Consider the following 16,501-nt stretch of genomic DNA (forward strand, 5'->3'; position numbering starts at 1 on the left):
AAATTTGCCTTACCGATGGCTTTTCAGGAACAGATTAGTTTTGCAAAGCATGGAAACTCTGTAAATCGTGAGAAATGAAAGTTGTTATTGGAATAAACTCATTTGTGTTGTTGTACTAAAAAATAGGCAGACAATGATGTTTTCCTTCAGCATTTACAGCATTATTATAAATCTATAGAAACTTGAGAAAGGGGGCAACACTGCATCATGGTGTTTTTACAGTTTTGACTTTTTGTAGTGCACCATGCCTGAAATAGGGGAGCTAATGAGTTGAAAGCAAGAGAAACCTGCTTGGAGACATTGTCAATGACTGTCTGCATATAGACAGAGGTGTACAATTTGAAACAGAATATTTAAGATAGCTGCTTAGAATTCATCCTTTAAACTTTTTCCAGCTACCTCTTTTATGGTATTTGTTTAACTGTTACCTAGAAATTTATTGTATGTTTAAATGCAATCAAAAAAAACATAGGCATATAGTAAATCTTGGAAAAGATCAGAAAGTTTACTTTTACAGGTGGATAATAATAAAATTAATATTTGAATCACAGGGTGTGCAAGGAAATTACAGCCTTGCCTTTGTGTAGTTTGTATATGCAATAGTATGAAAAAGAATATCATGCAACATTGTAGAATACTGGTATGCAAAATTGCATTAAAATATAAAATTAATCTTGTATGGAAAAGTCTTATTGTGTGTACATGGGAAATATACTATAGGAATACAATATTTTGATTTAATAATTAATTATTACATATTTAAACATACAGTACATTAATGCTTAATCCATTCTTATACTGCATGACCCCCAAGAAAATTTACCTGAAAGATTTATCTGCGATGGTGTCAGAATGTCACTGCTCATGCATGTCTCTTTCTTTAGCTTCATGTAAGAGTAATCTTACAATCTTACAATCTGACCAAATGGTGAAACAGACTACACCACAAACAGGTAGGTGAAGTCTGTAGACCAGGATTTTAAAAATGATATTGAGTAATATGTTTGTAGCAACTGAACATCCCTAAAGCAAAATAGGTGCAGCTTCTGGATCTTACCGTGAAACACTCTTTAAACTGCATAGTGAATGGATTTTTATTCTACAATAAGATACAAAAATGTCTTTTACGGGCAATTAAATAAAAAATGCAAAAAGAAAAGTACTGTAAAATGAGTGTGTGAATCATATAAATCTCTACAATACAATACATGCACTGCTAAAAGGAGGCTTGAATTATACAAATCTCCATAATACAATAACTTGTAGGCTAATAGGGCATCACAGTGGTCAGTGCTACTGTCTCATGGATCCAGTGTCCTGGGTTTGAATTCAGTGCTTGGTTGTATGCAGTGCAGTCCTTACATGTTCTCCCGTGTTTGAATTTTCTTTGGGGCACTTTGGTTCTCCCCCTTCGTTCGTAAAGGCATGCAGATTATGTTAACTGGTGAATCTAAATCAGTCCTGTGTGAGTTTGAGCATGGGTATGCCATTAACGGGCCCTGCAATGGGCTGTTGCCTAATTTTGTCCGAATAGGGTAGGCTCTGGTCTCAAATAACCCGATATGAATTAGCCAAATTTGAAAATGTTATGTACACAAAGCTTGTGAAACATTGTTTTTTTTAATTTGTGTTTTGTTAACCTTACATTAAGATCCACTGTTCACAATGACTACCCTATTAAACTTAACTCAACTTAACTTAAATCATTAGCCATATTGTATAAGCAATAGCATGATTACATTAAAGGCACATTTTCACTCACCAGCATCATTCTTTCATCCTCTACTTCTTGTAGTAGTCCTGCAAACTCCCGAAAAGACTCAGCTAGACAAAGAAAAGGATAAAAAGGCAAGTCATGATTAACATAAAGGAACAATCATCTTGGTCCATGAAAAACAAATAAAAGTTATATTAGAACTTCATGGTAACATGCTAGATAAATGTGAAAGATTAACACACAGAGCTGTCTTACAGTATAAATGGACAAAGGATTAAAATGAAGGTGACAGATTGTGTGATCACTTTTGTCACCTTTATTACTCTCCCTTTTACAGTACTGGCCAGTCTTGCAAACCTTGAAGTTATGGCAACCACTTGCAAATGATCAAATCTAAGATGGTTGACATCAAAAAGAGAAACATTTTCATTTTTGTATTTGCGTGTTTTCCCCATCTGAAAGTATTTCTTTAATTTTCTCCTTTTTAAAACACAAGTGCTAAACATTTAAGTTTCAAAAAAGACAGCAATAAAAGGCAGCCTTACAAGCACTATAAAATCCACGCTTTATTGCAAAGCTGTTCTTCTGTCAGCAAAGCCTGAAATATTGCAGATGACATCATTGACAGTGAAGGCAAACCACCGCTGTGTGAGGCTAAAGCCAACTCAGGCAGAACGCTGCCAGGTGCTCAAGCCTGTGTCCTTGCAGGACTGAGCAGTAGCATTTGTATCAACAGAAGACAGCACAAAGCATCAACAAGTTGATCCCAGCAAATTAAATCTGTTCCAATTTCTTGGCATATGCTGATCTCAGGAGACTCACCAAAGCTTCATTTACATAGTCATTACAAACACTGATGTCTAAAAAGTACTATTACAGTAAATCATTATTTAAAGTACATTGTGCCTTTTCATTCTGATAGTCAAGAAAAAGTGCTGTAAAAAAGCATTAACAAAAATATTACAAATATGCTTTATATAGCAACTTTTATATAAGAAACTATTAAAAGCCATTAGAGTGAGAAATAAAAGATCCATGTTGTTGTCAGTCTAAATTATGTGTATTATCTCTCGCAGTGTTCCATGTCCAAAAGATCTGTGTTAAGAATAAGTAATACTACTGTAAAATATCATTTTATTTAATGCATTGTACTACCATAAAGTGTTTACAAAGTAGTCATAAATTGCAATCAAACTTTAAGCAATACCTTTCATGGAAGAAACTACAAAAAACCATGAAAAGCATAAACAATTACCAGTAGTTATTTTCATAGTATCTTTAATAGTTAGTAATACCAAAAAGTGCTTTGCAAATAATCTAGTCAAAGCACAGGCTGGCTCAGATACATTAGGTGGAGTCTACAGGAGGGCACTAAGTCAATTGCTCTCCAATCCTAAAGCCAAACCTTAACCAATGCTATTGGAAAGTCATGCTGGTAAATCTGCTGAACTGAGGTGAAAAGTCCATACCAGATGTAATTGAGTGTGTACATTGCTAGAGATTACTTATAAAGGCAGATCAGAAATTGACATGTCAGACCAAAAGCCAAGTAACATTAGGTGCCTCTTCTGTTCATTTACATAATCTCAGCAAGTCAGAGGCACTAGTAGTCATGTAGTCTGACATCCACAGCAATTCCGTTCGTCCAATACAGGTAATCCCCAGGTTACGTACGAGATAGGGACTGTAGGTTTGTTCTTAAGTTGAATTTGTATGTACTGTAAGTCGGAACAGGTACATTATTTTAATAAATGCTATTGTTGACCGACTGTAACCAAGTGCTCTACCAATGAATGATGGAGTTTCACCTCTCTCTGACCTTTTTATTATTTCTACTTTATTTTCCATGGTGATGGTTTTTCTCTTCTTTACTGTATCACCAGCACTTGCATCAGATTTATGTTTCAGAAACATTGTGAAGGGTGAAGACAAAAGGTTAAGATGAGCTCTTCTGCACAGCACTGTACACATTATCACAGCAGGAAGGCACCCCTTGTCAGCACGTCTGTACAAGCAGGCTTGCTATTGAGAATGAATGGGGGCAGCGAGGGGTGGTTCATCACCCGCCCACCACACAGTCACCTCCACTTGCATACAGTATGCTGCCTGCAGCATCCGTCCACCGAGAACGAACAGGTTGAGGCCAAAGGCAGGTAGTGAATCGCCCACCACTGCCTCCATTCAACAGCCACACTACAATGCTGCCCCCCGCCATCCCATTCACCCTCAATGGTCTCCATTCAGCCACAACTGGGTCATCGTTTGCAGCATCACCAGACCGAAGATGACAGAACGGCAGTTACTGAGGAGCCTGCGTCACGTCCCCGAGACAGATGAAGGAGCAGCTGTGGCCCTGTTCATAAGTCGTATGTTGGATATCCGTAACTCGGGTACTACCTGTATGTGACTTGTTCCCACAAAATGAAACAGCTATGATTTTTTCTGAAGTTCTATGTGTATGCCAGAGCTGACAGCAATAAGCATGGGTCATCTGTTTGATATGTTATGTTTGTCGTACTACAACAGAATTGAAAAAGAAAAAAAAAGCAGCAGAGATTGTGACTGAAGTCGTTATACCTGGAAACCATTTGTACCGCACCAGCACTATAAGGCAGCATGTTATTGGCTGTCATAAAAATGGAAGCACTCACAATACTCTGGAAATGTGAAAATGTGCTGGAAAGTCATTACACACTAATCTAATTTGACATATCCTGAAAGTTCTGATCCAACAACACGATCAAGCAACATTAGTCATCAAATTTGGCATCACCTCCGAGTACATGGCATATAACAGCAAAATCATTTCATTAAAGCAACCTGATACACCATAAACATACAGTATAAATTTAATTTAGATCACTAAAATAAACTGGCTAACTGAACATAATCACAACATTTGATGCAAATGAAATATAATAATTATCTGTAAATGCTGTTCCTTGATTCTTCATTTACTTGGTTCAAACTAGTATATGTGGAGAATACAAAGTCAGCATCTGCTCAATGCATGATGTTAGAGGGTTTTTCAAATGAGAAGCAAAGTACATTATTTTTAACAAGTCAGGAGCAAATGTGAGACATGCTAGCAGTTAGTTCATACATCATAGTGACAATGGGGGAAGATGTTTTGAACACAAGCTTTGATGTAAACCCATTTGGGAGGCATTTATATTTTGAATTTGAATTAAATCTGTCTTAAGCAGTACATTCAAATCAAAGAGTTACTATAATGTTGTGTTTATTGCTTACTTTTATTTTGCTGTGTGTCTCTCTCCTGTGCTACTGAAGCTGCAAGGCTAGTATTAGTATTAGTATTATTGCTGTTATTGTTTTCCGAAAAATGAAGCATTACAAATTAAGCAAACTGATTACATTGATCTTGTTGTTATTCCAAATAGCACTCATAACGGGATAACATTCCAAGATCTCCTCACATGTCAAGTAAAATAAGCCTGTACGAACACACAGCTCAACAAATAAAATAAGCTGTTACAATTAATATGGCAAGTCTTCCCATAAGCAGACTTCCCATAAGCTTGGCCAGCTTACTGTGCGCAGAGACACCTTTTTGTGGGCCACCTTATATAACACATACCTCTAATTCAGATTTTTGACTCATGAAAATATAATTGAAGATTTCTAATTGTGTCCTGGAAAACAATGTAAAATAAATAACAACACATTTGAAACATCTGTAACTTAATCTGTAAACTCTCAAATGCAGATTTTACCATTATTGCCACAGGGAAGGCTTTGATTGATTGATAGATAAATATTTTATTAATCCCAAGGGGAAATTCACATACTCCAGCAGCAGCATACTGATACAAAAAAACAATATTAAATTAAAGATTGATAACAATGCAAGTAAAAACAGACAATAACTTTGTATAAAGTTAACGTTTACCCCCCCGGGTGGAATTGAAGAGTCGCATAGTTTGGGGGAGGAACGATCTCCTCAGTCTGTCAGTGGAGCAGGACAGTGACAGCAGTCTGTCGCTGAAGCTGCTCTTCTGTCTGGAGACGATACTGTTTAGTGAATGCAGTGGATTCTCTATAATTGATAGGAGCCTGCTGAGCGCATGTCGCTCTGTCACAGATGTCAAGCTGTCCAGCTCCATGCCAACAATAGAGCCTGCCTTCCTCACCAGTTTGTCCAGGCGTGAGGCGTCCTTCTTCTTAATGCTGCCTCCCCAGCAAACCACCGCATAGAAGAGGGCCCTCGCCACAACCGTCTGATAGAACATCTGTAGCATCTTATTGCAGATGTTGAAGGACGCCAGCGTTCTAAGAAAGTACTGTATATCCGGCTCTGTCCTTTCTTACACAGCGCATCAGTATGGGCAGTCCAGTCTAATTTATCATCCAGCTGCACTCCCAGGTATTTATAGGTTTGCACCATCTGCACACAGTCACCTCTGATGATCACAGGGTCCATGTGGGGTCTGGGCCTCCTAAAATCCACCACCAGCTCCTTGGTTTTGCTGGTGTTCAGGTGTAGGTGGTTTGAGTCGCACCATTTAACAAAGTCCTTGATTATGTCCCTATACTCCTCCTCCTGCCCACTCCTGATGCAGCCCACGATAGCAGTGTCGTAGGCGAACTTTTGCACATGGCAGGACTCTGAGTTGTATTGGAAGTCCGATGTATATAGGCTGAACAGGACTGGAGAAAGTACAGTCCCCTGTGGCGCTCCTGTGTTGCTGACCACAATGTCAGATGTGCAGTTCCCGAGACGCACATACTGAGGTCTGTCTTTAAGATAGTCCACGATCCATGCCACCAGGTATGAATCTACTCCCATCTCTGTCTGCTTGTCCCTAAGGAGCAGAGGCTGGATTGTGTTGAAGGCGCAGAGAAGACAAAGTTTCATGCACTTTTATTTAAAATGAAAGCACTCATAGAAAATTACCATTTTAAAGAGTTATAAGTAAATACAGTGCATCCAGAAAGTATTCACAGTGCATCATTTTTTCCACATTTTCTTATGTTACAGCCTTATTCCAAAATGGATTAAATTCATTTTTTTCCTCAGAATTCTACACACAACACCCCATAATGACAACATGAAAAAAGTTTACTTGAGATTTTTGCAAATTTATTAAAAATAAAAAAATTGAGAAAGCACATGTACATAAGTATTCACAGCCTTTGCCATAAAGGTCAAAATTGAGCTCAGGTGCATCCTGTTTCCCCTGATCATCCTTGAGATGTTTCTGCAGCTTAATTGGAGTCCACCTGTGGTAAATTCAGTTGATCGGACATGATTTGGAAAGGCACACACCTGTCTATATAAGGTCCCACAGTTGACAGTTCATGTCAGAGCACAAACCAAGCATGAAGTCAAAGGAATTGTCTATAGACCTCCAAGACAGGATTGTCTCGAGGCACAAATCTGGGGAAGGTTACAGAAAAATTTCTGCTGCTTTGAAGGTCCCAATGAGCACAGTGGCCTCCATCATCCGTAAGTGGAAGAAGTTCAAAACCACCGGGACTCTTCCTAGAGCTGGCCGGCCATCTAAACAGAGCGATCGGGGGAGAAGGGCCTTAGTCAGGGAGATGACCAAGAACCCAATTGTCACTCTGTCAGAGCTCCAGAGGTCCTCTGTGGAGAGAGGAGAACCTTCCAGAAGGACAACCATCTCTGTAGCAATCTACCAATCAGGCCTGTATGGTAGAGTGGCCAGACGGAAGCCACTCCTTAGTAAAAGGCACATGGCAGCCCGCCTGGAGTTTGCCAAAAGGCACCTGAAGGACTCTCAGACCATGAGAAAGAAAATTCTCTGGTCTGATGACAAAAAGATTGAACTCTTTGGTGTGAATGCCAGGCGTCACGTTTGGAGGAAACCAGGCACCGCTCATCACCAGGCCAATACCATCCCTACAGTGAAGCATGGTGGTGGCAGCATCATGCTGTGGGGATGTTTTTCAGCAGCAGGGACTGGGACACTAGTCAGGATAAAGGGAAAGATGACTGCAGCAATGTACAGAGACATCCTGGATGAAAACCTGCTCCAGAGCGCTCTTGGCCTCAGACTGGGGCAACCATTCATCTTTCAGCAGGACAACGACCCTAAGCACACAGCCAAGATATCAAAGGAGTGGCTTCAGGACAACTCTGTGAATGTCCTTGAGTGGCCCAGCCAGAGCCCAGACTTGAATCTGATTGAACATCTCTGGAGAGATCTTAAAATGGCTGTGCACCAACGCTTCCCATCCAACCTGATGGAGCTTGAGAGGTGCTGCAAAGAGGAATGGGCGAAACTGGCCAAGGATTGGTGTGCCAAGCTTGTGGCATCATATTCAAAAAGACCTGAGGCTGTAATTGTTGTACTTATGTACATGTGATTTCTCAGTTTTTTTATTTTTAATAAACTTGCAAAAACCTCAAGTAAACTTTTTTTCAAGTTGTCATTATGGGGTGTTGTGTGTAGAATCCTGAGGAAAAAAATGAATTTAATCCATTTTGGAATAAGGCTGTAACATAACAAAATGTGGAAAAAGAGATGCGCTGTGAATACTTTCCGGATGCACTGTATGCAGGCACAACAAGAAAATAGAGTCATTGGCATAAACAACTGAGTGTTACAAAGACAGGGATTTCCAAAAGGCAGAAACAAGAAGAAATGAGCAGAACATCCATCCATCCATCCATTTTCCAACCCGCTGAATCCGAACACAGGGTCACGGGGGGTCTGCCGGAGCCAATCCCAGCCAACACAGGGCACAAGGCAGGGAACCAATCCCGGGCAGGGTGCCAACCCACCGCAGGACACACACAAACACACCCACACACCAAGAACACACTAGGGCCAATTTAGAATCACCAATCCACCTAATCTGCATGTCTTTGGACTGTGGGAGGAAACCGGAGCGCCCGAACATTCAAATATTAAACGGAATAGACAGGGGGAAAGTCAAAACACAGGCAAAGATCAGGTTACCAGAAGTGATTTAGAGAATCTTTTGTCACAGCCAAAAACACTAAAGCAGACTCACAGTTGAAAAGGAAAAAAAACAAAATGTCTGTTATACTAAAGACTTTTTGGAATGCCCTTTAGTTTTTGAAAATGCTACATTAAAAGTTGTCAGATGGAAAAAGGCATCCAGTTTTCAAATAAAGAAGTAATCAAATCACCAGCCTTTAAAAGGTTCACGAAATTACAACATATGTTGTGCTGCCAAAAACCACACAACAGGCAATGGAACATCACTGCTACCAAAAACATGTTGGCAACCGCAAAAAAAAAAAAAAAAATTCCAAAACGATGCTAAAGTGGTATCACTGTTCTAACAATAATAATATATGAACAGTAAAAACTAGTCCAAAACTGTAACACTACACATATAGTAAATGAGATCCTCATATCCAAAAACTCTACTATACCAATATACCAAATACAGCTGATGAAGAAGAACATCCAGGGCCACACTGTACTATTAAAACAAAGAGCTGCATCAAACCAGAATCCTCACACATTTGTGGTACCTCACTGTGTGGTTTTATTAGTGTACTTCTGTCATCCTGCCTATCCAACAGATCTACCCTTCCAAGAAGAAATCTTTAAGGGTACACATACTATTAACAACATAGTGTATTTTGATCATATCTTTACTGAAGGTCATTATTATGAAAAAAAAATTGGCACCCATTGGACTATTACAACTGCCAAAAATTATTAGTCTGACAGGAAATCTGTTAGCCTAGGACTGGCAGACTAATGCAGATATCAAGTGCTGCAGTAGTCTTTTTTCGTCAAGTTTGAAGTCAGTGTCTCAAAACATCTCAGAGGAGTTAATTAATCTAAACAGAGCATGAATATGTCTGCTACAAATGTAGAAAACTATATGAACTTATCACATTTCCAAGTTTAACAAACTAACTAAATTAACATGAGGTGCTCAGAACCCGTAAGAAGGTAAAAACCTCACAAACTAATTAATCCATACCTCGTTCTTTCTAACATCCTTAAATCCTCATAGATCCTTTAAATCATCTATTCAACCATAACCTCTTGCTGTCCTCATCTGCTGTACTATGTAGTTTCCAGAAAACCTTCATAGTGTTCTAACCCAAGAAAACCATGGTAACATTCCAGAACTGGTGACACCCAACAGGCCTTATTTCCAAGAATGTGAGGTACTTGAAAGGGCCAGTAAGAGCTCACAGTAATGGCACCAAGCCAGAAAACAGAAATGTCAAGTCTAATCTTAAACAATAGAGATACTCAAGGCTATTTCTTCAGCTATAAAATTAATTCATTTTTAACATGAACTACAGTAACAAGTACATCTACAAATTTGTTGATGATATTACAGCAATCAGACTAATCAACGCTAATGAAACGTCTAGACATAGGAATGAAGTGTTAAATCTTTCTACAGCAATATTGTTATAATAACCTGGACCTGAATGACATAAAGGCAAAAATCTCATTGTAGTCCTAAAAGGTACAATGAAAGGGAAAAATTTAGATTGAGATTGCTAGAGAATCAGCACCAACTGTTAGCTACTTCAAATCCTTCTAATCTTGCCTTAATGTGAGGAAATATGAAACATGTATACAAACACTTTTATTGTATAATTTCAATATTAAAAGAGCCTGGCCATCAGCATTGGGTAAGGATCTCACTTGCAATTCATTGGAAAGATATAAACTATTTAAAAAATGGTACTGCCTCAGTTCAAGGGTCAGTTCCTGGTAGAGGCCCTATTTCTTTGGAGGCTACATGTTTTCCATATTTATAGAGAATTTCTCAGCATACTCCACTTTCCTGCAAATTACAAGGATGTGCATATTTATTTACCTAACTTTGAGAGCTTGGCCCAGTGTGGATGAACTTGGATGTACTCATGAGAGCGCCATGCAATGGACAGGTGAACAATTCAGGGTTGGTTTCCGCGTTTAACCTGACACGTCTGACATAGATTTTGGGTCTCCACAAACAGTGCACAGTTTCAAAGGAATGCACTACTAGGCAGATGCTTAAATCTTACATGTGGTATGCAACTGATTGCAAATTCAACTGTTTTCAACAGATCAAAGAAGTTCAGAGATTTTGTGTCTAGGGTTTGTTACAGGCTGCCAAATTCTGCTATTAAAAATTGCATAGTATTTAATCTAATAAGGCAAATTTGCAATAAAGAATACATAATCATGGGGGATTTCAATTTTCAATTAACCAATCAGGATTCCCCTCTTGAAAATTCAGTAAAGAAAAATGCAGATGTGGTCATGGCAAATGATTGTTTTCCCACTCAGTTCATTTTGAGATCAACACATGAAAACCCCTTTTTACATCCTACCTTTTCCAACAATAAAGACAGAATAAAAATGCAGAAGTTATCGATCCTTAAAGGAACAGCAATCACGGCATGGTTAAATATGAAATTATCAATGAAAACATACAAATGCACACACAAAAAAAAACTTAAAATTTGCACAAGCTTACTTTGTCAAGGATTACAATTTAGAAAACAATGGGAAAATAAAAATTCTGCTGTTGTAAATGTTAGATTATGTTATTTCAATGGCATCCTGATCCTGGCCCCAAATAAACATTTTCTAAGATCAAATAAAATAAAACAGTTAAAGAAATTGTCTAAATTGATATATTCGGGCACCATTAAAAATGCAAGATTGAAAAATCAACCTAAACAAAATATTTAAAAATAAGTGGCCAAAACTTTTAGGCTTGGAAGAATAGCAAACACTTCAGAAAGCTATAAAAAAAAATTGAAAGGTTAAAGAAAACACGAAAAAAATATAGCTATGTTCTATCCAAGTATTTATAAAAGAAGAAATAAATGGAATCACTCATTCAAAAGTAAAAGTAATCTCTGAGTTCACAGATTTTAAAATGGAAGGCTCTTGATGCAATGAAGATTAATAAAATTCTCACACTTGGATGAGCTATTACATACAGTGTTGAGAGAATGAAAAGATGTCATAAACCTTTCCTAAGCAGAATCAGAATGGGAGAAGTACCTGACTACTGGAAAGTTGCAGATGTGACTCCACAAGAAGGGAGATAAAATGGATCAAATTAATGCAATAATATGGAAGCTATAATCAGAACTAAATTACAAGTCTATTGATATGAAAATAATACAATATGTAACAGGCAGCATTGGTTTATGAGTAAATATAATGCAGCCAAACCAATCTGCTAAATGTTTTTTTTAAATGAGCAACTGAAAGTAGAAGCAATGTGTACCAAATGTAACTTAAAAAACTGGATTTCTAGTTAATTAACTGGCCAGAGACAAAGAGTACAGATAAGAGGAGAATGTTCTGCCTGAGGTGTGGTCATCAGTCACATCTGTCAGGATCTTGGACTGTTATGTTTTCTAAATCACACCTGGAATGAGCAGTTAAGTTCTGAAAAATTGCTACATGTAAGAAAAAGTAAAATTAATTCTAAATACAAAATGGGAAATGCTGTTGTAAAGGAAGCAAGTTCTGGAAAGAATCAAGGTGTTTACTTTCAGATTTTCATTATCTAAGCAATGCATAGAAGCAATTACAAAGGCAAAAAAAATGTTATGTTAAATTATAAGAAAACAAATACAAATCAAGGAACATTACACTCAGATTACATAATACACTACTGAGACCATATCTGGAGTTCTATGTGCAGATGTGAACACCATGGTACTTAAAAAAATGCTACAATATGTGCACAGGAATAATAATAATAATAATTCATGCATCAAGAGGAGCTAAAGAATGAATCACATGGTCATGGACACCTATATAAATTAAAAGGAAGTGCATTTAAAACTGAAGCCAAGAAGTACTTCTTTACACAAAACAAAGTGGGAATCTGGAACAAACTACCAAGTCATGCAGTCATCCATCCATTTTCATGCAGTCAAAGCTTTTAAAAAGTATCTACATGTACAATTGGGATAGCTTAGAAAATAGTTACCCAAACAAGTATGATGGACTGAATGGTTTCCTCTTCTCTGCTAAACTTTTAATGTTCTTATGCTGTGTCCATACTGCGGCAGCTTCTTTGGATGTCTAACTGGCATGTCATTATCATTGAGGTACCCTTATTTTGACCATCTTCTGCTTTTTTTAATGTTTCATTTATTCATCTTGGTTGCTGCACTGCTCTTACAGTATAAACATATTCACCGATACAACAAGGAATTTCTTTTTGAATTCCCCAGTTGAAATTTAGTAAAAATGGATATGGATTAGGAATGAGTACATTAGAGGATCAACTCAGGTTGGATGGTTGGGAGACAAAGTCAGAGAGGCGAGATTATGTTGGTTTGGACATGTGCAGAGGAGAGATGCTGAGTATATTGGTAGAAGGATGTTAAGAATAGAGCTGCCAGGTAAGAGGAAAAGAGGAAGGCCTAAGAGGAGGTTTATGGATGTGGTTAGAGAGGACATGCAGGTGATGGGTATAACAGAACAAGATGTAGAGGACAGAAAGATATGGAAGATGATCTGCCGTGGCAACTCCTAACTAGAGCGGCTGAGAGAAGAAGAAGAAGAAGTGCACTTATGTACTTTTAAAATTACTTTCAACCCTATGAATTGTTTGACTTATGTAGGTGCATGTTCATCTGGGAAACTCATTCTAAACTATTTAACACTATGTTTGTGAACCATTTAAATATTTCCTTTACACTGTATAAACAGACTATTGTTTAAATGATTACACAGTCTGCTTAAAATAATAGTCAACATATATTCCAGAATTAAATAAATAATTAACCTATAACCATAAATTAAGAAAAAGCCACAGTCTGAGAAGATGACATTATACCAGCAGAAACTGTAATAATTTTAATGAGTATAGTAATTTAATTTAGCAGTTCTTCATTTTTGAGGTAAGTATGCATCTTGCAGTCTCTCTCCTCACTGTACATGTGTTGGGTGTTTTATTTAATCAAAAATTAATTGTTTCATTAATTGCACAAGGTTTTACACTGCAGTGAAATAGTAAACTGTCCAAAGAATGCCATGATCAACTTCAGTTAACATCATATTGAAATATCAATTTCTTAAAACCACTGTAGCAAATGGATCAGAAACATTTAGGTCTATATGGTGCTTATGCTATTGAGCGTCACAGGAGTCAGGCTAGTAATTAATTAATAAAAATATTATAAATAATGGTGTTCACAATAATAACAAAGAATATGTTTGTCTGTGATAAATCATAAGAGTCTTTACCCTCTCATATTCAAATCTCATTTATTGTCTTCATCTAGTTGGCAACCAAGAAATTCACTTGGGGAAACAAAGGAAGAATTTCATTAGTCCATGCAATTATCACCACTGATATCTGCTAAGTAGTGCTACTATTGCACCATAGCAGGTCTGCATGTTAAATACTGTGAAAATATTCAAAGTATACACACTGCCATCCATAAATATTGGGACTATGAAGTCAAAGCTTTTTCATATACACTTAAACCATTTTGTGTTTGAAATGAAAAGATGAATATGATAGAAAATTATACTATGTCTCCTTTTATGTCTGAGCATTTAATCTTAAATTCTAGCTGACAGGCTTTTCATATTGGCCTGACATTTTCTGTTATACAACCTGTGCAGCTATAATGGAGATGGCACTGAGTAATATTGTTTTTTTTCTTTACTCTTCCTTTTAGAGTCAGTAGACCTAAACATGAAGACTAGAAAAGTGCCCAATAAAGAAAAGCAAGCAATTCTGTTGTGTAAAATTAAAGAAGACTATTGAGTCAGAACCATAGCACAGACACTACACATAGTATCTCAAAAAAGAAAGCAATTACTAATGTATTAGGAACAGGCAACATCAAAGCAACAAATACCGACCTTCAATAATGTACAGTAGGTAGCAGCAAGATACCACATTTACTGTATTTATGTAGTCACTCCAAAATATTTCCACTGGATCAATTAAAAAGATACTTTCTCATTGACTTGCATGTAATTCTGTCTTCACCTAGTAAAACTTAAGACACACCTGCCATATTCTTTATATTCCCAGTACCGGCTGTTACTGTGTTCTAAATTTATAGTGACTGTGTTCTTCTCTTCAATGAAATTGCCATAATTTACTGTAAAATCCCTTTTAAATTACAGCTGACCATAGACAGTTAGAATATTGATAAGGAAATTTCAGAATATTAAAAATGGGCGTTCTTCAAGGAAGAACTAAAAGGTCTTGCAAGTTGAAGCAAACAATTTGCACAGGTGTGTTAACTTCAGTTGATTACTTAAAAACCCTCTGACTGTCTTAAAACAGAGTTGGAACAGACTGTGTCACTATATCCCCTGAAGTACTACTTGGACAATATTACACTGTTGAAAGAAGTATTCCAATAATAGTAAGAAAACTGCAATTAACAAATGAAATGGTACAAAGTATTATTACCCTTAGACGTGTAGGCCTTTCATTTAGAGAAACTGGAAAAAAAAATCGAAGTGTCAGTGAGTACAGTGGTGTCCTACACAATCCAAAGGCAATCAAAAACTAGAGGAAACGTTGATAGGAAGAGATCTGCCATCTCAAAGTCACAACCCAATCCGAAGACAAATTTCTGAGGGTCACCAGCTTGAGTCATAGACGCCTAACAGCACAACAGCTTCAAGCACTGCTTAACAGTTGTTGAAAAAAGCAATCTCAGTTTCTACTGTGAAAAGAAGAATTTGTGCTGGAAGTTTGACAGAGTGAGTGGCAGTAAAAAAGTCATTCCTTAAAGGACAAAATATGGCCTTGAAATAGCGGCTGTAGACTATTGCCGACTGAAAGTCTTATGGACTGATGAATCAAAATTGGAAATCTTTGGTTCATCATGTAGTGTGTTTGTACCACGTCGAGTTGGTGAAAGGATGATTCCTCAGTGTGTGACATCAACTGTCAAACATGGAGGAGGAAATGTGATGGTCTGGGATTCTTTTGCTGAAGGCAGAGCTGGGGTTTCAGGCATAATGCCATGTATAGAATTCAGACTAAAACATGGGGTATGGACAAAAACAGAAATGTGCATACGCACAAAAAACATAGATGCATACATCTGTGCGTACACCAACTTCCACATTCTTCTGCTACAGCAAAAGGTGGCTACTTTGATGAATCAAAAATTAGAATAAAATTTTGTACACTTAATGATTTATTGACTTATTTTTATTTGCCATTGTTTATTTGTTCTATGCCTTGATTTCATGAAACATTAAGACATTTAACTGCATGAATTTCCATCAAAACTGAAAAAACTTAAGTGTTCTAAAACTTTTGACCGGTACTGTATATATGAATAATTCTGTATATACTGTACATAGATATCTGTTCATATTGCAACATTGTGTGTTGTGATTATGTTGTATTTCATTTTCATACTATACAGTATGTGTCACTGCTGAAAAAGTGTTGTAAGAATCAAGTGAAACTGAAAATAGATATTTAAATTCTTCAACCTCCTACTTACTCTTGCTGTCACCCTGACTCATCCAAACCATGAAATTTAATTGCATTGCTATTATCACAAACTAAATAACTTTTCTACCACATTTAATCAACATTGTTTTGCTATTTGAAGGAAAATTTCTTGTTTTTGACTGACAAATTAACTTCAGTACAGTTGCTGAAAGATGGCTCCTTATATTTTATCCACTGCTTCTACCAAAAGAATGCCCTTTTCATATTTTTTTGACTCTATATATTTCTGACCTTATACCCATTGTAATCCATAAGGTGCCCATGTGTCGAAGTATGAAATATTGTTTATTTTAGAATATGTTCAAGATGCTTTATTTTTCAAAGCTGTAC

The 16,501-nt window shown here is 37.1% G+C and overlaps 1 protein-coding gene across 1 annotated transcript in view; it reads right to left on the reverse strand.

Moving 5' to 3' along the window:
• ophn1 (oligophrenin 1) overlaps window positions 1–16,501 on the reverse strand; it is a 213,061-nt gene that overhangs the window by 142,827 nt on the left and 53,733 nt on the right. The window contains exon 3 of the mRNA XM_028815498.2: window positions 1,763–1,824. Coding sequence (XP_028671331.1) covers window positions 1,763–1,824 — 62 coding nt within the window. The remainder of the gene's footprint in view (window positions 1–1,762; window positions 1,825–16,501) is intronic.

This window comes from Erpetoichthys calabaricus, chromosome 12 (assembly GCF_900747795.2).
Source record: "Erpetoichthys calabaricus chromosome 12, fErpCal1.3, whole genome shotgun sequence".
Classification (NCBI taxonomy): Eukaryota; Metazoa; Chordata; class Cladistia; order Polypteriformes; family Polypteridae; genus Erpetoichthys; species Erpetoichthys calabaricus.